The sequence below is a fragment of the Lepidochelys olivacea genome, assembly GCF_965140295.1.
Source record: "Lepidochelys olivacea isolate rLepOli2 genome assembly, chromosome: 6".
Taxonomy (NCBI): Eukaryota; Metazoa; Chordata; order Testudines; family Cheloniidae; genus Lepidochelys; species Lepidochelys olivacea.
This window is the reverse complement of record NC_140416.1, coordinates 55,129,305-55,152,751: the sequence shown is the minus strand read 5'-3', so window position 1 is coordinate 55,152,751 and position 23,447 is coordinate 55,129,305. Positions and strand designations below refer to the sequence as shown.

Here is a 23,447-nt window from a genome sequence, read left to right as displayed (position 1 = left end):
GACATCATTGGGGATACTGTTCCTGATGGCTTGTAGTCCATCTTTGTGTGGAATGTTGGTGTAGAGGGCTTCTACATCCATAGTGGCCAGGATGGTGTTTTCAGGAAGATCACTCATGGATTGTAGTTTCCTCAGGAAGTCAGTGGGGTCTCGAAGATAGCTGGGAGTGTTGGTAGCGTAGGGCCTGAGGAGGGAGTCCACATAGCCAGACAATCCTGCTGTCAGGGTGCCAATGCCTGAGATGATAGGGTGCCCAGGATTTCTAGGTTTATGGATCTTGGTTAGCAGATAGAATACCCCTGGTCAGGGTTCCAAGGGTGTGTCTGTGCGGATTTGTTCTTGTGCTTTTTCAGGGAGTTTCTTGAGCAAATGCTGTAGTTTCTTTTGGTAACCCTCAGGGGGATTATCACTACAAAAGGTCCATCCCCCCCCGCTGGTAATAGCTCACCTTACCTGATCACTCTCGTTACAATGCGTATGGTAACACCCATTGTTTCATGTTCTGTGTATATAAATCTCCTCACTGTATTTTCCACTGAATGCATCCGATGAAGTGACCTGTAGCTCACGAAAGCTTATGCTCAAATAAATTTGTTAGTCTTGAAGGTGCCACAAGTCCTCCATTTCTCTGACAGTATCCCTAGTGAACTGGCTTCATCCATTTGTTGGCGATGTTTCAAGCTGATCATTCCAGCACTCCCACAGCAGTGAGAGGCCCACAAATCACTTTCCACTCAAAGGGAATTTGATCTAGTCATGCTGATCTGGGAGGGAGCTATTAGCTCTTGTCTGCAGCATAGGTCTGGGCCTAGGACCTCCCAAAGGTACATCCTAGTACTTCAAGTACATCCAACTCTGAGCTGTATGAAGAGAGATCTTAACTGTCGCCCTGACATATGCAGCAGGTGACTCCAGGAGGAAAGACTATCATTGAACATGGCAACCTGCAATCACATAAAGCTGAGATTCAGCACTACCTGCGTATTATGCTGAAGTTTTACTTGCATCCTGCCATGCTGCATTGGGGGAAGTTGTGAACTGCACAATCATCATCAAGAAAGGCTAGCATTAAAGAGAACTCAGTCATCTCTGTCTGAGTAATTTTGTCTTGTATTGTTACTAGTAACACCTTATACTCCTGTTCTTATTGTTTCATTTACATTGTGTGAAGCAATAAAGAAAACAGGGTCAACAAAAAGTGTCTAGATATTACAATGAGTGGCTCAAGGTATAACGTGGCATATGTTGTATTAACAGTCCTCACATGCCCTGCCTGGGAAATGCCCGGCTGTTTGCACTTGTCCTGTTAGTGCACCTGCACAAATGTCTCCAAGTGAAGATTAAAAAGGAGGTGGAAGGCTGTCTGCAGCCAGCACTGTACCTTGATGGAAGGCTCTCTTCATCTATGCTACCCCAGAGAGAGTGGGGCTCAACACCCTTCATGCTCCACGGGCACAGCAACACCAGCATTGCTTAGCGAGTGAATTCCACCCCTAAATGCACATATATCAGTGAACTTCCACTACGGTTTGGGTCCTCTGAAGCCTAGAAGTGGGGAGGGCACATTCCCTATGCCCCACACAGCCTGGGTCCTACAGAGGCATTCCCATCAGCACAGAGCTGTGTCTGCTGCTACAAGCAGCAGAAACAAGGACGACAACCAGCATTAATATTCCTTAGCCAGAGGCCTCAGCATGCAGAAAGTACCATTTTCTGAGTGAAAGTGGGTTGGTTACCTTTCTTTCCAAATGCTTATCCAGCCGGGCCAAGGCCTCTGTCTCCCCTCCTTTCCAAACTGCTGGGGCAAGACAATCCGTGGGGAAACCTGAGAGGAACAAACAGGGTGGTAAGGCTGGAAGCCAACACTATGCAAAGAGCCCAGCAGGGCTCCAGCAGCAACAGTATCAGACTTGAAAAAGACAGCTCCTGAGTTCTCTGAACATTTGGTTTATTGTTGCTGCTCTGATCCTTCTACAGCAAAGCAAGCATGACTGCTCTGACACCTCAGTACAGAAGCCTGTCCCCAAATTAAGTTCTCCAGTCAGCATTCTTGGGGCACCCCACCATCATTCATACACAGACCCTATCTATGTAGGGTGGTCATCTACTGCAGTGGTCTCCAAACTTTTTGGCTCGCGCACGCCAGGGTAAAGACCGGAAGACCTATCACAGATGCGCCGCCAGAGGGGAACACCAACCGTGGACGTGCAGAGCTACTGCTGAAGAAAAAAACGGCGGAGTGCCATCCAGCGGTGCTCCTGCACACCCTTTGGGGGGGGGGCGCACACCCCAGTTTGGAGACCACTGATCTACTGCATCCTCCATCAGGCTCAGTATCAATGATAAACCAAACAGCCAGCAGGGGGCATGCTGTATTAATTCAGATGGATTATATGGATCCAAACAGTTGAAGGTATTGACATAATCATAATTACAAAAGCTAAGGCATAAAATGAGTTAAATCTAGCAAGGATCATAAAATGCAACAAGATGAAGTTCTTTAAATACAGTCAAGAGCAAGAGATAGACCAAGCGTAGGTCCTCTACTTAGCAGGGAAGGAGAGCAAACAATTGCTGACATCAAGAAAGCTGAAGAGTTTAATGCCTATTTTGCTTTAGTCTTCACTAAAAAGATTAATGGTGAACATATAACTCAACACAATTAATATTAACAACAAGGGGAAAGAAACGTAAGCCAGAATAGGGAAGAACAGGTTAAAGAATATTGAGATAAGTTAGATGCATTCAAGTTGGCAGGACCTGATGAAATTCATCTTGGTACTTAAGGAACTAGCTGAAGCAATCTCAGAACCATTAGCAATTATCTTTCAGAACTCCTGCAGGACGGGTGAGGTCCCAGAAGACTGGAGAAGGGCAAACATAGTTACCTGTCTTTAAAAAGAGGAACAAAGAGGACCTGAGGAATTATAGATCAGTCAGCCAAACTTCGTTACGTGGAAAGATACTGGAACAAATTATTAAACAATCAATTTGTAAGCACCTAGAGGATACCACCATTATAAGGAATAGGTAACATGAAGTTGTCAAGAACAAATCATGCCAAAGCAACCTAATTTCCTTCTTAGACAGGGTTACTTGCTTAGTGGATAGCAGGGAAGCAGCGGATGTGATGTATCTTTATTTTTGTAAGACTTTTGACAGTCCCATGAGATATGGTCATAAACGAAGTAAGGAAATATGGTCTAGATGAAATTACTATAAGGTGGGTTCACAGCTGGTTGAAAGACCATACTCGAAGAGCAGTTATCAGTGGTTCACTGTGAAACTGCAAGAGCATATATAGTGGGATCCCGCAGCAGTCCGTCATTATTCAATGTTTTCATTAATGACTCAGATAATGGAGTGGAGAGTATGCTTATAAAATTTGCAGACACCACCAAGCTGGGAAGGGTTGCAAGCACTTTGGAAGACAGGAGGAGAACTCACAGCAACCCTTTTTTCGCAAACTGGCCTGAAATCAACAAAATGACATTCAATAAAGACAAGTGCAAAGTACTTCACTTAGGTAGGAAAAAATCAAATGCACAAACTGGAAAATAATTGGCTAGGTGGTGGCACTACTGAAAGGATCCTGGGATTATAGTGGATCACAAACTGAATATGAGTCAATGTGATGCTGCCGTAAAAAAGACTAATATCATTGTGGGGTGTAGTAACATGAGTGCTATATGTAAGACATTGGAAGTAACTTTCCTGCTCTATTTGGCACTGGTTAGGCCTCAGCTGCAGTACTGTGTTCAATTCTGGGTGCCATACTTTAGGAAAGATGTGCACAAACTGGAAAGACTCTAGAAGAGAACGACGAAAAATTATCAGACATATAGAAAACCTGACCTATGAGGAAAGGTTAAGAAACTGGGCACTTTTAGCCTTGAGAAAAGGAGACTGAAAACAGTCTTCATATATGTTAAGGGCTCTTATAAAAGATGACTGTGATCAATTATTCTCCATGTCCACTGAAGGTAGTTCAAGTAATAATGGGCTTAATTTGCAGCAAGGGAGATTTCGGTTACATATTAGGAAAAACTTTCTAACTATAAGGGTAATTAAGCTCTGGACTAGGCTTCCAAGGGGGGCTGGGGAATCCTTATCACTGGATGTTTTTAAGAACAGGTTGGACAAACACCTGTCAGGGATAGTCTAGCTTTACTTGGTCCTGCCACAGCACAGAGCGCTGGACTTGACTTCTCAAAGTCCCTTCCAGAGCTACATTTCTATGATTTCATAACCCAGTCACTCTCCAACATTAAAGAATTTTAAACAAGTTTAGGGATTTGTTGTACAGAAACCACACCCTGCTTAGCACCATGGCAAACACACTATTAGAAATCCCTCTAACCTTTTATTAAAGATACAAGAGAAAAAAGGAAAAAACAGTTAAAGCATTTGAAAAGTAAGTATTGAGTAAGGTTTTCATTTTAACATCCCTTGTTCACTTGAGCTGGGGGATTTTCCTTCTAAAAACTCTCCTTGTTTGACAGTGTTTTAGATTGTACTAAAGATGGTAATAACTGTCCTTTTGGGGAGATGGACCAAAGCTGCTGCTGTTAAAGTCAGATCCTGTTTTCTAGAAGACTAAACACAAACTTACACAAAATGAGAGAAAAGAACAGCAAGGATAGAAAATGCAGCTTCTATATCTTATGTTGACTCTTGCACCCTCACTGCCGATAAAAATACAGACACAGCACCCGGTCTTATCAGCCACTCCAAGACCTGGCAAAGTTGTACCAACACTAGGCTGTTTAAGACATTGCATTTAATTGGCTCTTTCTGGTCACAGGCTTACAGCAGCATTACAAAATACAGTCTTCGCTGGCTAAGCCAGACTCTTGTAAGAGAGAAGGATGAAGGAGAGTGATAAGAAAGAGAAGAAAAGGTAGGAAAGGAAAAGGACAGATGGGGGAATGTGGTGGAGACAAAGTCTCACATCCCGGGTGGTGTTTGGGATTCAGCTGGAGGAAATGGCTGTGTCATCTCGGTCCCTCCCTCATCAGGACATCTCTCAGGATCACGATGCCCAGGTGGGAGTAGCAGCCATGATGATGAAACACGCTCCAATAGCCAATTTTCCTTCCCAAAGTCTCATTCTTTAGGAACCCAAAAAGGAGTGATGGGTGGAACAGCCTACCCCCTCATTGTTTAGTCCACCAGTTAGGTCCAATAGCCAATATACCAATTTTGGATTATTAGTTTTCTGGTTCCACACTTTTCTTGTGAGTTGTATCAGTAGGCCTTTTTGTTTGGACTAATTCAGTCTGTCTCGCTTTTGCAACTTTTCCGACCACCATTTGTTGTTATATGTTAGCGTGACATCTTATGAACTTACACTCACACTTTTTACAGTTGAGCTCACAATTAGGGTAAATCTGGAGGCCCAATTATTACAACAGGCACCTCTGCCTTATCAGATTTGCTAATCTAGGAAATATCTTCCAGCCAACCCAGAAGTATCCCATCACATAGCCAGGAAATCAAGGGAGACTCTTAGTTTCTCAATCTAGTACTAGTGAAGATACAGGACTAAACAGCACTGAGCACCTACGTCATATTAATCCCCAGAACAAATGGGCAGCAGCAATGCAGTTTTCCTATGCAGCTCCCTGTTTACAAAACCATTGGGGAGTTCAGATTCAGATCAAAATGAAGAATGTGACTATCCTCAAGAGCCAAATCCCCCATTATTTTCATATATAAGGGCTTCTGCCGAGTCCTACGAACTTTTCACACAGCCCTCCTCGTCCCAGCCTACGTAGGCAGCGTCCCACAGTACCCAGATACTACTAGAAGGCTGACAGCTGCACTGTTATCTACATATAAACAATACTCCTAACATAATCAATAACCTTGCCCTTTGCTTACGTTTAGGTTCAGATCCTTGATCTGGGGTGGGGATTTGTGCATCACCCTCTGCCTTGAGCATTCTTTTTTGAGTAGAGCCATCAGCAGCTGATGAGACTGAAGCGGACAAGCATGGAACTGTGAAGCTGGCAGAACAGGTGGCAGCTCATGCCAAGGCCACTAGGCCTCACTGAGCACTGACAAATTCATAGCTAGAAACCAGCCTGGCTTATCTGAGCGTTAGCATTGTTAAAATAGATGTTAAGTTTATAAGAATGTGTTTAGTGGTTAGACTTGATGAAATGTTTATAGGATGCTGCATGTACTGATCTGACTTACAACATCTGTACCTCTCAGTATAAAGTTATATTGAGTGTTTTCATTGTAAACCTCTTGCTGTGTAACACAAGAAACAGGAAAGAAGCATTAAATAAATGTAAGTGCTGGGCCTGCATTGAAACCAAATGAACCATTTGAAACAAAGGACAAAAGACTTTCTTCCCACCACCACCCCAAACGATGAAGAGGAGATGGCACAAACAGTCCCATCAGTTTGGGCTCTGAGGGACGAGAATACAAATCCCTGACCAGAAGGAACTGGATCATTATGCTGCTTGGAATTTGGAGAGGGAACTATTTCTAAGCATAAGCAAGGGATCCCTAAGCTGCTAGGCTTGGGTTAGCTTTAGAGGACATAAAAGCTTGCATATCATAACATTTTCTATCACCTTTTGGAATCTAAGCCCCGGTCTACACTAGGAGTTGGTCGAATTCAGTAGCATTAAATCGATTTAACCCTGCACCCGTCCACCCAACAAAGCCCTTTTTTTCGACTTAAAGGGCTCTTAAAATCGATTTCATTACTCCACCCCTGACAAGGGGATTAGCGCTGAAATCGGCCTTGCTGGGTTGAATTTGGGGTATTGTGGACACAATTAGACAGTATTGGCCTCCGGGAGCTATCCCACAGTGCTCCATTGTGACCGCTCTGGACAGCACTCTCAACTCAGATGCACTGGCCAGGCAGACAGGAAAAGGCCCGCGAACTTCTGAATTTCAATTTCCTGTTTGGCCAGCGTGGCAAGCTTCAGGTGACCATGCAGAGCTCATCAGCAGAGGTGACCATGATGGAGCCCCAGAATCGCAAAAGAGCTCCAGCATGGACCGAACGGGAGGTACGGGATCTGATCGCTGTATGGGGAGAGGAATCCATGCTATCAGAACTACATTCCAGTTTTTGAAATGCCAAAACATTTGTCAAAATCTCCCACGGCATGAAGGACAGAGGCCATAACAGGAACCCGAAGCAGTGCCGCGTGAAACTTAAGGAGCTGAGGCAAGCCTACCAGAAAACCAGAGAGGCGAATGGCCGCTCCGGGTCAGAGCCCAAAACATGCTGCTTCTATGATGAAGAGCTGCATGCCATTTTAGGGGGTTCAGCTACCACTACCCCAGCCGTGTTGTTTGACTCCTTCAATGGAGATGGAGGCAACACAGAAGCAGCTTTTGGGGACGAGGAAGATGATGAGGTTGTAGATAGCTCACAGAAAGCAAGCGGAGAAACTGGTTTTCCCGACAGCCAGGAACTGTTTCTCACCCTGGACCTGGAGCCAGTACCCCCCGAACCCACCCAAGGCTGCCTCCCGGACCCGCCGGGTGGAGAAGGGACCTCTGGTGAGTGTACCTTTTAAAAAACTATACATGGTTTAAAAGCAAGCATGTTTAATGATTAATTTGCCCTGGCATCGCGGCTCTCCTGGATATACTCCCAAAGCCTTTGCAAAAGGTTTCTGGGGACGGCAGCCTTATTCCATTCACCATGGTAGGACACTTTACCACTCCAGGCCAGTAGCACATACTCGGGAATCATTGTAGAACAAAGCATTGCAGTGTATGTTTGCTGGCGTTCAAACAACATCCCTTCTTTATCTCTGTGTTATCCTCAGGAGAGTGATATCATTCATGGTCACCTGGTTGAAATAGGGTGCTTTTCTTAAGTGAACATTCAGAGGTGTCCGTTCCTGCTGGGCTGTTTGCCTGTGGCTGAACAGAAATGTTCCCCGCTGTTAGCCATGGGGAGGGGGAAGGGTGGAGGGGCTAGCCACACGCTGGGGGGAGGCAAAATGTGACCTTGGAACAAAAACACATGTACTATGCATGTAATGTTAACAAGGTTTACTGTGAAAGAGTGTACACATTGTTCTAGAAAATGTGTCTTTTTAAATACCACTGTCCCTTTTTTTCCCCCCTCCACCAGCTGCATGTGTTTCAAGGATCACAGGATCTTCTCCTTTCCAGAGGCTAGCGAAGATTAGAAGGTGGAAAAAACGCACTCGCGCTGAAATGTTCTTTGAGCTCATGCTGTCCTCCCACACTGACAGAGCAGACACGAATGCGTGGAAGCAGACAATGTCAGAGTGCAGGAAAGCACAAAATGACCGGGAGAAGAGGTGGCGGGCTGAAGAGAGTAAGTGGCGGGCTGAAGAGAGGGCTGAAGCTGAAAGATGGTGGCAGCATGATGAGAGGAGGCAGGATTCAATGCTGAGGCTGCTGGAGGATCAAACTAATATGCTCCAGCGTATGGTTGAGCTGCAGGAAAGGCAGCTGGAGCGCAGACCGCTGCTACAGCCCCTGTGTAACCAACCGCCCTCCTCCCCAAGTTCCATAGCCTCCTCACCCAGACGCTCAAGAACGCAGTGGGGGGGGCCTCCGGCCACCCAGCCACTGCACCCCAGAGGATTGTCCAAGCAACAGAAGGCTGGCATTCAATAAGTTTTAAACTTTTAAAGTGCTGTGTGGCCTTGTCCTTCCCTCCTCCACCACCTCTCCTGGGCTACCTTGGTAGTTATCCCCCTATTTGTGTGATGAATTAATAAAGAATGCATGAATGTGAAGCAACAATTACTTTATCGCCTCTGCAAGCGGTGATTGAAGGGAGGTGGGGAGGGTGGTTAGCTTACATGGAAGTAGAGCGAATCAAGGGGTGGTGGGGTTTCATCAAGGAGAAACAAACAGAACTTTCACAGTGTAGCCTGGCCAGTCATGAAACTGGTTTTCAAAGCTTTTCTGATGCGCACCGCGCCCCTGACCTCTGTGCTCTTCTAACCGCCCTGGTGTCTGGCTGTGCATAACCAGCAGCCAGGCCATTTGCCTCAACCTTCCACCCGCCATAAACGTCTCCCCCTTACTCTCACAGATATTGTGGAACGCACAGCAAGCAGTAATAACAGTGGGAATATTGGTTTCTCTTAGGTCTAACCGAGTCGGTAAACTGCGCCAGCGCACTTTTAAACGTCCAAATGCACATTCTACCACCATTCTGCACTTGCTCAGCCTGTAGTTGAACAGCTCCTGACTACTGTCCAGGCTGTCTGTGTTTGGCTTCATGAGCCATGGAATTAAGGGGTAGGCTGGGTCCCCAAGGATAATTATAGGCATTTCAACGTCCCCAATGGTTATTTTCTGGTCTGGGAAGAAAGTCCCTTCCTGCAGCTTTTGAAACAGACCAGAGCGTCATGTACCTTTCCCAGCCATCCCACGTTGATGTTGGTGAAACGTCCCATGTGATCCACCAGTGCTTGCAGCACTATTGAAAAGTACCCCTTGCGGTTTATGTACTCGCCGGCTTGGTGCTCCAGTGCCAAGATAAGGTATGGGTTCTGTCTATGGCCCCACCACAGTTAGGGAATCCCATTGCAGCAAAGCCATCCACTATGACCTGCACATTTCCCAGGGTCACTACCCTTGATATCAGCAGATCTTTGATTGGGTTGGCTACTTGCATCACAGCAGCCCCACAGCAGATTTGCCCTCTCCAAATTGATTCCTGACTGACCGGTAGCTGTCTGGCATTGCAAGCTTCCACAGGGCTATTGCCACTCGCTTCTCAACTGTGAGGGCTGCTCTCATCTTTGTATTCTTGCACCTCAGGGCAGGGGAAAGCAAGTCACAAAGTTCCATGAAAGTACCCTTAAGCATGCGAAAGTTTCGCAGCCGCTGGAAATTGTCTCAGACCTGCAACACTATGCGGTCCCACCAGTCTGTGCTTGTTTCCCGGGCACAGAATCAGCGTTCCACCGCATGAACCTATCCCATTAGCACCATGATGCCTGCATTGCCAGGACCCGTGCTTTGAGAGAAGTCTGTGTCCATGTCCTCATCACCGCACTGACATCGCCTACTCGCCCGGTTTCGCTTTGCCAGGTTCTGGTGCTGCATATACTGCTGGATAATGCATGTGGTGTTTAATGTGCTCCTAACTGCCAAAGTGATCTGAGAGGGCTCCATGCTTGCCGTGGTATGGCATCTGTACAGAAAAAAGGTGCGGAACAATTGTCTGTCGTTGCCTTGACAGAGGAAGGGGCGACTGACGACATGGCTTACAGGGTTGGCTTACAGGGAATTAAAATCAATAAATGGGGTGGCTTTGCGAGAAACAGAATGGCCCCCTCAAGGATAGAACTCAAAACTGGGTTTAGCAGGCCGTTGATTTCACGGAGGAAGGGAGGAGAACACGAATACAAAACAAATCTGGTCTATTTCTTGTTTTGAGCCACTTCATCTATCTTTATAGATGTTGCTGGCAGCAGTCCGTGCAGTACGACTGCTAGCCATTGTCATCTCCTGGGTGCTCGACAGAAGACGGTGCAGTATGACTGCTGGCCATCATCTTCTGCTGGCTGCTGATTAAAAGACAGTGCACTGCTGGTAGAACTCAATCGCCATGAGACGAAACTTAAAAGGGAAATGACCTGGCTGAGTCACTCCCATGTTTGCCCAGGTGCCCCTGACCTCATCGAGGTCGGTTAAAAGAGCACCCAGGACTATGTCTATGACGGCTACCAGTCATACTGCACTGTCTGCTGCCAAAAGGCAATAAACTGCTGCTGTGTAGCAATGCAGTACCGTGTCTGCCAGCACCCAGGAGACATACGGTGACGGTTAGCTGAGCGGGCTCCATGCTTGCCGTGGTATGGCATCTGCACAGGTAACTCAAGAAAAAAGGTGCAAAATGATTGTCTGCCCTTGCTTTCAAGGAAGGAGGGAGGGAAGGAGGGCCTGACGATATGTACCCAGAACCACCCGCGACAATGTTTTAGCCCCATCAGGCACTGGGATTTCTACCCAGAATTCAAATGGGTGGCGGAGACTGCGGGAACCATGGGATAGCTACCCACAGTGCAACGCTCCTGAAGTTGACGGTTGCCTCGGTACTGTGGACACACTGCCGACTACCTGCACTTACAGCATTTGTGTGGGGACACACAATCGACTGTATAAAAACGCTTTCTACAAAACCAACTTCTATAAATTTCAACTTAATTTCGTAGTGTAGACGTACCCAAAGACTAACTCAGTGATACTCTGACATCAGTGGTTCAGGAGCCAAATTTGAGATTAACATTATGCAAAAGAGCCACAGTAGTGTGAATTCATTATTTACTATATATTAAAAATTATTCTCACAGCAAAATGACTGACTAAGTATTATTTTGTCAATTACAATTGATTAACATAATAAAAGCACCCTGATTGGTTGTTAATTAAATCAGTGTTTTAATACCATGTGCTGCAAAGAGCCACTTGCGACTCCTGAGCCTCAGTCTCACTGCTGGAACTCATGTGTGTATAGGTTTACCTACTTTAACTGTGTAAATAACCCATTCCTTTTTCTTAGTTAATAAATTATAGGATTGGCTACAAGTGTTGTCATCCGTGTGAGATCTAAGATGTAACTGACCTGAGAAAAGCGACTGGACCTTTAGGCTTGGGAGTAACTTGAATACTGTTGTGATTTTTGGTGTAAAGGATCATCTATGACAAAGGCAAGTTTGCCTGGGTGGCAGGATAGATAGTACCTAAGAGGACTGTCTTACTTCATGATTAAGTTGGTTAAGCTATAATGCTTGAGGAGATCACACTTGTTGCTTGGCTGGTGAAATTTAAGTACAGAACTCAACCTATTTGAGTGAGTGCGCCCTGCTTCTTGAAAGTCTGTCCTGAGGTTGGCACGCATGCTTGTGAACTACTCCAGATGGTCTGACAGGAACGATTCATACATATTCTCTCCCTCCCCTCTCTACCATCAATTTCCCTCCTCCAAATCAAATCCAAGCACTTACACAGCTTGGAAGCAAACACTGATTCCCTCAACACCAATGGGTACCTAAGGGTGAATGGTAGCAGTTTTAACAAAAACTTTTGTCTCTGTGAGTCTCCAAATTAATCCTTTTTAGTCACAGAGAAGCAAGTGTAATAGTCTCATCTTAGCATGATTAACACTCCCGGATCCGTCACAAGCAGCCTGTCAGGGACCAGAATAGCAGACGATGCAGTGGGTCAGGACTGAGCAGCACTGTGAGGGCCCCAGGGCTGAAAAAGCAGGCAAAGGATTGCAGCTCACACCTGAGAGGTATCAACGAAGATGTGGGAAGGAAGGAGGGGAGTTTGCACTTAGAATCAAGCATAACACAGACAGATGGACAATCAGTGGCTCATTTTCCCAAATTCCATGACTCACTGAGTGTACTGCTCCCAAGGCTGTAGCCTGCCCAGATCAGATGAAAACAGTGAAACCATTTTGGAAGCATTCCTGCTGGCAGAAACATTCTAATAGAGTGTGTTTGGTTGGCAGTTAAGCCCCCTCAGCCCTAGACACATACCCAGCTCCTCCAGAGATGGGACTCCATACGTGTCGTCATGATTCTCCTGGATCTCTGATTTGCATTTCTCCATCTGCTGGCTTGTTATGCTGTTCACTGGCTTCTTGGGAAGTTCCATGCGGCTAATGATGGTCTGGAAACGCTTGTATGTGAGAGGTGGTTTGTGGCCATTCAGCTCGATTATTCTAGACACACAGGCCCAGGAGACAAGAGTTGGAAAACAGCTTTATTCTCATGGAAGAAGTGGGGGGAGACCACTCAAGCACTAGCCCCCTTGGACTCAGGGACATTCTTTTCTCTGGATAGAGAAATCCCAGACAGATTCACCCTCCTACATTTGGATCTGTCCCCTCAGCAAGGTATTAAAGAAACTCCAGGCTAATCCCATTTCCAGGAAAAGACATCTCAGCCTACACCAGTCCCCACGCCATGGCCTGCTCCCAGAAAAACCCAAGCCTGAAACAATCTGTGCCCCCACCCAAAGTGAGATACCCAAACTACAACAGTCACCCTCTTTTCTATTGCTCCCCCAGATGAAAAATACTAGTTTATTTGTCCCACCCCGCACTCTCTAGATCAGCAAAATCCAAGTTTCCATTATTTCATGTGCTCCCCACCCATCTTTGAGAAATCCCAGCCTGCATCTAGCCCCCACCCTGCACTAGACAAATCCCAGCCTGTGCTTGTTCCTGTTTCCTCCACACTAAAAAACAAAAAAACAAACCTCAGTCCATCTGTCACTCTCCCCTCCTCTACCCCCTCAGAGGAAAGAAAGCCCAGTGTGCCTCACTCCTCTCCTGGGAGTAGAAAAATTCCCATCCCTCCCCCACCCCACCTGATCACAAGCAATTCTGTCACATACTCAGTATGTCATTTACTTTTTAGTGTTCTAACTCATTTCAGCTCAAACCAAGAGCACAGGCGGCAAGGTAGCCACAGCTCTCTTCTACCTTCCTAAGTGCCCACAGCCTGCCCAAGTCTCTACTGGGGAATAAAATGTGATGCTTCCCAGAACAGGTGTCTCCCTCCCCAGAGCTAAAAAGAATTTGGAGAAGACCGCTTGGCAGAGTCTCCATGAGTAGAAACAGGGGCATTTTTCCTCACCACTGTCCCCAGCATACTGCCAGGAGCAGAAGAGTTAACAGGAAAACAGGGAGAGCTTACAGTGCCAGGTTTATGTAAAGCTGAAACAGCCGAGCCAGCACTCCTACAAGAGCACTTGCAGAAGCTCCACCCCTCCCCATCCCGATAGTCAACACCTTATGCAAGGACTGAGCTTGGAGCCTAGTGTTTCAGGAAATGCCACGTGCCTCCCTTCCTCCCCACCAGCTGCACGTGTAGAGGGGAGGAGCTCCATGCTCGCCTGGGGCCTTCACAGAGCAGCTGGTCACATGTGATACTGCGTGATAGGTCTTCCCAGCTCTATACAACAGCCAGAAGGAAGGAGGCTGCTCTCTAACAAATCTATCATAGCTGCTGCTGCTGCTCAGATCTAGGTCATAAATGCCAGGACCTCTCGTGCATAGTGGGAGGGACAGGGAGCCTTTTAAAGACAGAGCATGGTAATGTTAAAGAAAGATTTTCAACAGAGACTCCCACCACATTCCTTCATGTGGATAAAACAATGTAAGATACAGGGTAGGAAACACTGAAAAGGAGGAAGCTTTTGCTGGTATATAGCAAAGTCACCCAAACAAGCCCTGTGCAGCTTGAAGGAAGCGTTTTCTTCCCTGCACCCTTCAAAAAGTAATTCAGAAACTTCCACCCTTATGAATACACCCTCATCCCCTACAGTCTTCCCCATTTTTTGCACTATGCCACTTGCCCCCTGGAACTCCACACTGGAAAGAGGTAGGAGAGAAAGAAACCTGAAACCTTCACATCTGTCCCTCCAATACGTTGTAAGAAGCTTCCCAGTACATCTACATCACTGATGTCGAGGCCTCATGCTCCCAATTACAAGTACAACAACTGCTCCTTCAACAGGTTTGTGCCAAAGTACAGTTTGGTACTCCTGAGAGTGACAATCTGATAGTGTTGTGCAAGTTTCCCCTCTTCGCCAACTCCTGCTCTACAGAGGTGCCTCAGCCATGCCTTATCACACTACCCATCCTCTTTCATATATGTGTTGATGCACTCAGTCTGCAGTCCCCTCTACTATCCAGTCCTAGGATTCCCACCCACAGCTCTGGCAACGCCCTTTAATCATGACAGTAGCAATCCTCTAGTCACAGGATCTGCCTTGACCAGAAACTGCAATTTGGACCAAACTGTGGCTTTTGTGATGAGCCCTCCTTTCACTAGAATTTAAACAAGGATGAAAACCTTCTGTGCCTTCTCTTCTCTCAACCAAGCAAGTTACTGGGGCAGGCTTAGGAACAGAAACCTTCCTAATAGATGGGGCATGGATGTCATCTTGTATATATTTTTACAGCACTTAGCACAATGGTTGGGGCCTCCAGAGGCTATTAGTGTCTGGCACTGTCCCTTGTCCACAGTACTACTATGCCTCAGGGAGGAGGGCAATCCAGACCTGAAGAAGCACATTTATGACAGTTCGGTGAATAGGTTATCATAGGCAGTTTGTTGTAGCCCATGCAAGGGCCTTCCCAGATCTCTTTTTACAGCAGCAGATTTGAGTACTATAGCCCCACAGACTTTGCTTCTGAGTCAATCACCCACAAAAGCCATTTTGCTGGGTTCACCTTCTTCAGTGGCATCATTCCACTGGCTGGCTTGCACACAGGAACCCTTCTTGTGTATGATGGAAAAGGACATGTTCACGCATTTGCTGTTTGTGAGGATGTCCTCAGCCAACACTTGAGGATCATGCTGCTCAACTTGCAACACAGGTTTGGATAGGTTGGCAAGCCATCTGTGACTGCTTGGACTACTGTGATAGCTAGCTTGAACAAATGAAGCTGTCTACTGTTCAGTCTCCCCATGTCAATTTATTCAACTACTGTGATACAAATACTGGATGAGCTCTCCAAGGTATGGACTGTGCATTATTTATATGTACAGTGCCTAGTACAATGGGACCCTCACTGGGTTTCTTCAGGTTCAGAGAGGAAACTGGAAAGTAACTGCAATGTACAGACAGTGTACAAAGGACAGACTATTCCATTCCTCCACACAGTACCAAGGCAAACATTATATAAAAGACTATCAAAGGTTAAGAGGTGCCTTGATCAAACTGTAAGTACCTACAGGGGAAGAAGATATCTGATACCAGAGAGCTTTAATTAAGCAGGCATGCTTAAACTCCAAATGCTGAAGGCTCAAGTCAGAAAAATTCAAATGGGAATAAAATGCAATTTTGACATTGAGGGTTATAATATGTTGCCAAGGGATGTGAAATTCTCCATCACTTGGTGTCCTCAAATCAAGATTATGCCTTAAAAAAAGACATCTATTCTAGCTCAGGTTTCAGAGTCGCAGCCGTGTCAGTCTGTATCCACAAAAAGAAAAGGAGTACTTGTGGCACCTTAGAGACTAACCAATTTATTTGAGCATAAGCTTTCGTGAGCTACAGCTCACTTCATCGGATGCATTCAGTGGAATATTCTAGCTCAGCCACTTGTTATTTGTTTGATGCAGGAGCTGCCAGGTTAAAATTTATGGCCTGTGCTATTATAGGGGGTCAAACAAGATCATAATGCTCCTTAACAGAACACTTTATAGATTTTTATTTATTTATTTTAAGGCCAGACCTGCCTGGCCTGGAATTAGGGAGAAACTCTCACAATGGCCATCAACAAGTCTGGACTATGAAGGATTTAGATCCCAGGGGACAGAAAGCAGGGAGACCCAACTGGAGGAAGAAAATGACCTGCCATCAATCAGAAGGGAACTGTCAGACAGAGCAATTGAGAGACAAGGACTTGGGCCACACTGAGCCAACATCTAAGCTGTTATCTTTTCAATTTGAATTCAATCTGACTGTAGTTAGTGTTCGCTGGGGATTGTCAGTTCTAAAAATGGGTTACACCATTTATGCTGAACATGATTATTTTTCTACAATCAATTCCTGCTTGGTGAGTTTGTGCAGGCCAGCCCAAAGAAACGAAAAGTCTTCAATTTCTAAGTATTAATGGAAACATATCTGAAAGGTAACCTCTCTCAGGCTTTTCAGTCAGAAAGGGCACAATAAGGGAGCATCACAGGCAGGGCTGCAGAGAGCAGGACACACCAGAACTACTCAGTGACCACAGAAGAAAACAGTTCAATGGGACTGAGGCAACATCTATCCCAACATTCTCATCACCATCAGCACTTTGAGATTCTCTTGTAAAAGGAATGACTCAGTGAAATATAATCCCTACAACCCCCCATCTGCGCTCACATGCAAAGCATGCTTTAAATAATTGCCAAATTATGTGGATCAGGAGACTGAAACCTTCCCCAGACTAGAACTCTCCTACAGTCCTCAGACAGCACAGTATCAGCCCTGTCTAAGCAGTATAACTGCCTCTCCTCTACCTCTTACCTGTCCAGGTCATAGAGTGTGTGAGAGTTTTCTATCACCACCTCCACGCCAGCTTCCTTTGCTAGTTTGATGATAGCTGCATCTCTCTCCTTCCCAAATGGTTCGGAGTCACTCTCAAAGGTGAGACGGGTCACTCCCCATTCCTGTGAAGAACAAAACAAAATTGTCATTACAGATACCAGACCTCCCAGCAGCTAGCATGATCACTGAAGAAAGTGACCAAGGTTCCTTAAGGTGACGCCAATGAAGTCCTGGAATCTTTTGCTTTACAGGAAGCTAGGACGTGATGAGAGAAACCATGGAGGGAGCCCTGTGGACAGATGTGGTAACAACAGACATGGAATAGAGAATCAGTGGCGTATTCTGTTTTACCACCACTATGAAAGGTCAGGGTAAGAATCTTAGCATTATACTAACGCTCATCAATGTTACTGAACTCCAAGATTGCAGAACTTTAAGAACCTCATTCCTCCCTCCTCCCGCAATACATATTCTCCCTTTGTCTGCATTGCCAGTAAGACTATAATGGCATGGTTCATTTCCCAGTTCTCTGACACCACTCCAATACTGAAATATTAGGGCTAGAAAGTGCAGGGGAAATTTTCAATGCAAACTGCTTATAACTTTTATGTATTTATACAGAGAAACTATCAAGAAGTTTAAGCCAAAAATGTAGGTTCTGAAGTAAAGTTTTCCAAGATCCCTTGAAGGCCACCACACAAGAGAACTTCTGTCCAACCCTGGAAGCCAGAAGTGAGGGAGAGAGGAAACCAGAATAAGGAATGACCCTAAGGAGAACACTAGTATGGCTGTCAACTTTGTATTTCAAAAATACAGGCCAGACCTCAGACATCCCCTCTGGGGACAAACCCCTTCTCCTCTACCCTCCTTCTAGAGATTCTCACGCTTTCGGAGTTGCAGGTGCTAGGCCAGGCAGCAGCTCCTGTTCACCTCCAACTCAGCTCCTGGTGCCTGAAGTTGCTGATCTCTGCCAGCTGCAGCACTATATTGCATCAGAAGTGGGGCCTGAAAGAATGGGTGTAGACTGAAGGAAGGCAGCATTTGAAGGAGACCTTGCTACAGATCAGCACGGGTGCCATTTCAGATTTCAATGGAAGGGGCAACTTTCAGTGGTGGTCCAAGGATTGAAATGCAGCCGGCTCAAATTTGAGTGGCACTGCAACGCTGTGTGCCAGATTGCAATGCCACTCAAATTTGTCCCAGTTGCTTCTCAGTCAGCAATGTTACTTGAATTTGGCCTGGCCCCCACTCTGTCAGCATGACTGTCAAGCAACCAGCAACACTTTGCAAAGTGATTTTCTACAGGAAGATGCTGGAATCCAGACTTGGGGCATTCATCCTCCAAATAGCGGTACTGCTTTTGCCTTATCCAAGCTACGAACCTGGCAAGATATCACATAATACCCTCTAGAACACATTATAGACTACATGGACTTGGTTCTGAAACACAAAGGCCTGAGAAGAGCTGGGCAGCTGCGCTGTCTCTTTCAGCCCTTTGCAGAACATGATTTGCTCTCTAAATCCATGGCCTAGTTTTCTCAGCAAATGAGTGCTATGAGAAGGGAGTTAATGGTTTCCACAGTGACACTCCTGAAGTCACTGTCAAACACAGAGCTAACCACACCTATGGGCTGCGGCAAACACTCTGCTGAGCACACCCAGAGAGCCAAGGGGGAATGGGGCTTTAAAAAGTCACAAATAGGAAGTGACACAATTAACATGGGGTCACATTTTCCCACTGAAAAGGCATGGGACACCCTCTCTCCACTACCCCCAGAGGCCCAGTCTCCTCTGAATAGCTGTGCGGGAGACTTTGCCTTTTCCTGAACAGGAGCTGAGGGTTTAGCGCAGCCAGTAACACAAGCAAAATGCGACAGCAGAAGTTTTGCCATTTTGCATAAATTAGAGACACAGTGATGCTGAGGTGGGGGGTGGTACTGGGAAAGTTCATAGCAGGAAACAACTCCCCACTTGTCTCCCATGTTTCCCGCTCCCCCTGGAAACTCAATTCTAAAGTCAGTCCTCTCATCAAAAATAGAGGCAAAAGCGGGTTTTCGGGGATAACATAGCAGTAGAATAGACACTGCTGTTGCATTACTATTGTGCCATCTAGCCCTGCTCTGAGTAGCATTAGACAACATGGCATGAACACTTGAGCCTTGTTTATACTGATTCCTTGGTTGCTACTGCTGTTGGAGCTGCATGCTTGAAATAAACTACAGGTATGAAGTCTGCTATTGCAGACAAGGCTCAAGAAAATGCTTTGCAAGCTTCACCTGCCCTCTTTCTAAACCCACTGCATCTTCCTTTCTACCCCAGCGGTTGTCATTTGCACTATTTATAAACAGGCATTCACCCCCATGCTCTAATTACCCTTACAAAACACACCACTAGACAATCTCTAATTCTAAGACCATCTAAGAACACCCCTCAAAGAAACCAAATGTAACCATATGTCCTTCTATTATATGCCAGCTCAGTACTGCACTGTTTGGGACACTAGCTCTATAGAAAAAGATCTAAATCCCAACAAAACTCTTTAAGCTCAAGTTTAAAAAGCTTCATGAACATTTGTATTCATATGCAGTACTTTATGCCTAAAATACCTGACAGCGTCTAACAACCAAACCTAACCACTTAGGAACCACAGGCTACAGTGAAGTTTAGGCTGACTCCTCTTTGGGCAAGTCAATTACAACTACTGCTCTTTAAATTTAAAATATAAAACAGCTGGCTGAGTTCCATGAAACAAGTCAGTAGGTTTCCTTTACTTTTAATAATCCTGGAATTAGATTTAGTCCTTAACTAAAATAAGGAGAGGACATGGACTGTAAATAGCCAGAATTTATTTGCAGCCTACTAGATAAAAATAACCTGGATTCAGGAAAGGCTAAAAGCAGTATAGAGGATATTTTTGTAACGTGCTAAAACACAGTTCCAGAAAGAATAGCAACAAACCTTCTGACCCCTGGTAATTGGATTCCCCCTGCCTCTCTTGCCAAGTGGACAGCTATGACTGCTTTCTGTGCCCTGACAAAGCTCATTCAGACTCACTTGAACTGCATATTCTTCCCTTATTCTCATCATCTATGGCAAGCTTTGAGAAGCAGGGCGGATACAAATCAATGATTTTTGATTTAAAATTAATACATTTTTCTTTAAAAAAGTCTGTTTAAACTATGAAATTACAACCACCTATGTTAAGACCTAAATTTATTATAATCTATTAAAATCGTATAACTAAAAAATGCTGCATCAAAAGGTCCTCAAATTTTAATGAATTAAAGATGCTGCTTTTTAAATTATATATAGAATCATGAGGAACATCTTTAACTTCTGAAGTCCACTCAGGCCATATAAATATGTCACAATATCATTTATTACATTATCTACATTATTTTTGGTCTTTACTATAGAACAAAAGCTGCTATTTACACTTTTCCACATATAAGTAGTTTTGGTTTCTGTTGTGCAGAAAACCTTAATGATTTTTGGTCTCAATTTAGTTAGCAGGTGCAGAGAAACTATTTTCTCATTTGGACTAGTTCATTCAAAGCTGAGATACTGATTCAGAGTTGAGAAAGCAGGAATGCTTGTTTTCTTTTTCCAGTCAATAAAGATAAAACAAGCATGAGAGGAGGAGATCTACTAATTAAAAACACATGATGGACATGAGGCCAGATTTTTAAAAGTAGTTAGGTGCCTAGTGGGATTTACGAAGCACCTAAGAATGTTAGGCACTTAATTCTGGCTCATTTCAAAGGGAGTCAGACACCTAACCTGCTTAAGCATTGTTATAAATGCCACTAATTACCTATCTGCAACTTTAGTTGCCTAAATAACTTCTGAAAGGCTAACTCATAGAAGCCAGAGCAGGTTAATACTTCCTTTGTTTAATAAAGTAGTTTTAAATACATAACATGTTTGATAAACTGGAAAAAAAAATCAGCACATTAAATAAAACTATATTGTATAAAAACAAAATTTTAAAATGGCATTTTTGTACATTAATTTTCAATTTCCATCCAAATGGAGCTAGACACAAATCCCAAATAAAAATTATATAGTAAATAAGTATGAGCCATTTACTATTTTTAACACAATAAAAAAAGGAAAACAATCTGAATAAATATATGTTATGCTAAATTATTGCTTAAATAAATGTGTATAGTTATCTTCCTGGTTAGCAAAAAAAACCAAACCAAATTTCAGGTAAAGGCTACTTTTTTGCAAGTCAACATATTTTAACAGTTATACCAACCAATAAGATTGAACCTCTCTAGGAAAAGAACTACAGTAACAAAAATGTAGAACAAGATTAGAATCAATTATTTAAATGAAGGCATCGTGCATACTGATTTAAAATAAAACAGGGCTGTAGAGCAACCTGAGGACCATCAGTGACTAGGGTACAAGGACATATGGAGTAAAAACAAGAATCCCAAAATGGGATCTTATGTCAAAAGACATGTTTAGCCTCTTACTTTGAAAAGTCTTGGGAAGACATCTGTTGGCTGCCCTCGTACCACAAACAAGCAGGAGCCGAGTTTTCTTAAACTGTTGTCCAAGTCTTCCAGGGACTGGAGTAGGAATCTGTGGAGGAGAAATAAACCTAGTTAGCAGTATAGCTCAAGGACTAGTGTTAAGATCACACAGCCAGTAAACCTAAGATTCAATTCAGCTCCATGAGCTAAATGTTAAGCCAGGAAATATGACTTCCAAGAATTCTGCTCAGTCCAACAGTTGGCAGAAACAGAACAGAGAGACTGCTGTGCCAGCCAATTCCCTACCAACCACACCAACGCTGCCCAGACAAACGCAAGATGTGCAAGAGCTCTCCAGGTCCTCCTTGCTCTTGTAATCCCATCTACTTATGATAGTTACTCTCTGGGCTTTTAATGCCCATCTGGCAGTTAGAGCGTCCTTCAAACTGATACTTCCCAGACGTAGTAATATCTATGTGGAGAACTTCAGACAATAGAGCATCTGGCAGAATATATTGTAGAGAATAATCTTCTGCTGGAGGGATTTTAGATGTGAAATAATATGGCCTCTCTCTTCCAGGCTCCTATTTCAAAGCAGTGTTCCACAGAAAGCCATGGATTACCCCAAAGATGACAGTTCTGGATAGGTACAGGCCATGCACAGCACAAAGCGACACAAACATTTCTATCCCATCAGTAACAGAGGCCAAACATACAACCAAGACTTCAGAGATGCAGCATCAGGACAGCTTAGGACAGCTGCAACTGTGCTATAAATTTGTATTCCACTGTGACCTTGACAACTAGGTCACTTGTCCACACTGCATCTCCTTTCTTACCTGGGACACTACACTCCTGACTCAGCCCCAAAAGCTGCTGCCAAAAATGGTCTCTCACAGTGTTTCGACCTTATGTTTCACATACATCACTTCATTAACTATAACTAATGCTTCCTTTGTTTAATAGACCAGTTTTAAATACAAAACATGATGGGATACACTTTTCATTTGTGTGTATCCAGCACAGTTAAGGTTATTCTATTAGTTAAATAAAACTATTTTAAAATGCTGTTTTTGTGCATTTTAGATTGAATTCTAAATTTCCAGCTTGATACAAATCACAAGTAAAATCAATCAAATAAATAGAAAATATGACAGTCACCATTTTCTGACAAAAAATAAAAATCTGAATAAAAAGTAAGTTATACAACTACTTAAATTAATGTGCATAGATACAATGTAACCTCCTGGTTACCAAACAGTAGTACCTAATTTAGTGTAAAGGCTATACATAGTAGGAAATCAACATGTTTTAACGTCAACAGCCAATGAGAATCAAACTTAAGAAAAAAAACTAAGAACAAATGCAAAACAAGATTAAAATTACTTAAATCAAGTTTCTTAGCTTCCTCAATTAAATCATGATTTAAATCAAGCCACCCTACTTCACTGCTCCCTCCGTGCTGCATATCAACTTCAAGTTTCTTTATGTTGTTTTCAAGGCCCTACAAAAAGCAGCTCCCCATCTACATCTCTGCTGTGTTCTGCTTTTGCATAATCAATGGGTTTTTTGTGATGCTGCCAGCCTTAATAAACTTTTCATCTGTTCACTGGCAGCTTCTCAATGCCATGACACTTGGAATTCCTTCCAAAATTTATTTGCCAAATGTCTACCTCACCTCATTCAAATTACTCCTAAAAGCCCACTTTGCAGGCACTAGTGTTTTGTGGGTGATGCGGCAGATCATTTAAGAAGCCTTCATACACCTAGGCCTGACAGTGGGCATATGGCTAAACAATTATATCGCATAAACCAGGAACATCCTCACTCCTCCTCTGCTCTGCTGGGGTCTGTTGGATCCTCACTTGTCTATCTAGTACATCATTTAAACTGCAAGCTCTTTGGGGTAGGGACTTGTTTATGCATTTC

The 23,447-nt window shown here is 44.3% G+C and overlaps 1 protein-coding gene across 1 annotated transcript in view; it reads right to left on the bottom strand.

The window, feature by feature from the left end:
• The window catches only part of CRY2 (cryptochrome circadian regulator 2), a 37,166-nt gene that overhangs the window by 8,662 nt on the left and 5,057 nt on the right, over positions 1 to 23,447 (bottom strand). The window contains exons 2-5 of the mRNA XM_084630479.1: positions 21,519 to 21,627; positions 17,014 to 17,156; positions 12,525 to 12,709; positions 1,737 to 1,825 (exon numbers count right to left, since the gene is read on the bottom strand). Coding sequence (XP_084486605.1) covers positions 1,737 to 1,825; positions 12,525 to 12,709; positions 17,014 to 17,156; positions 21,519 to 21,627 — 526 coding nt within the window. The remainder of the gene's footprint in view (positions 1 to 1,736; positions 1,826 to 12,524; positions 12,710 to 17,013; positions 17,157 to 21,518; positions 21,628 to 23,447) is intronic.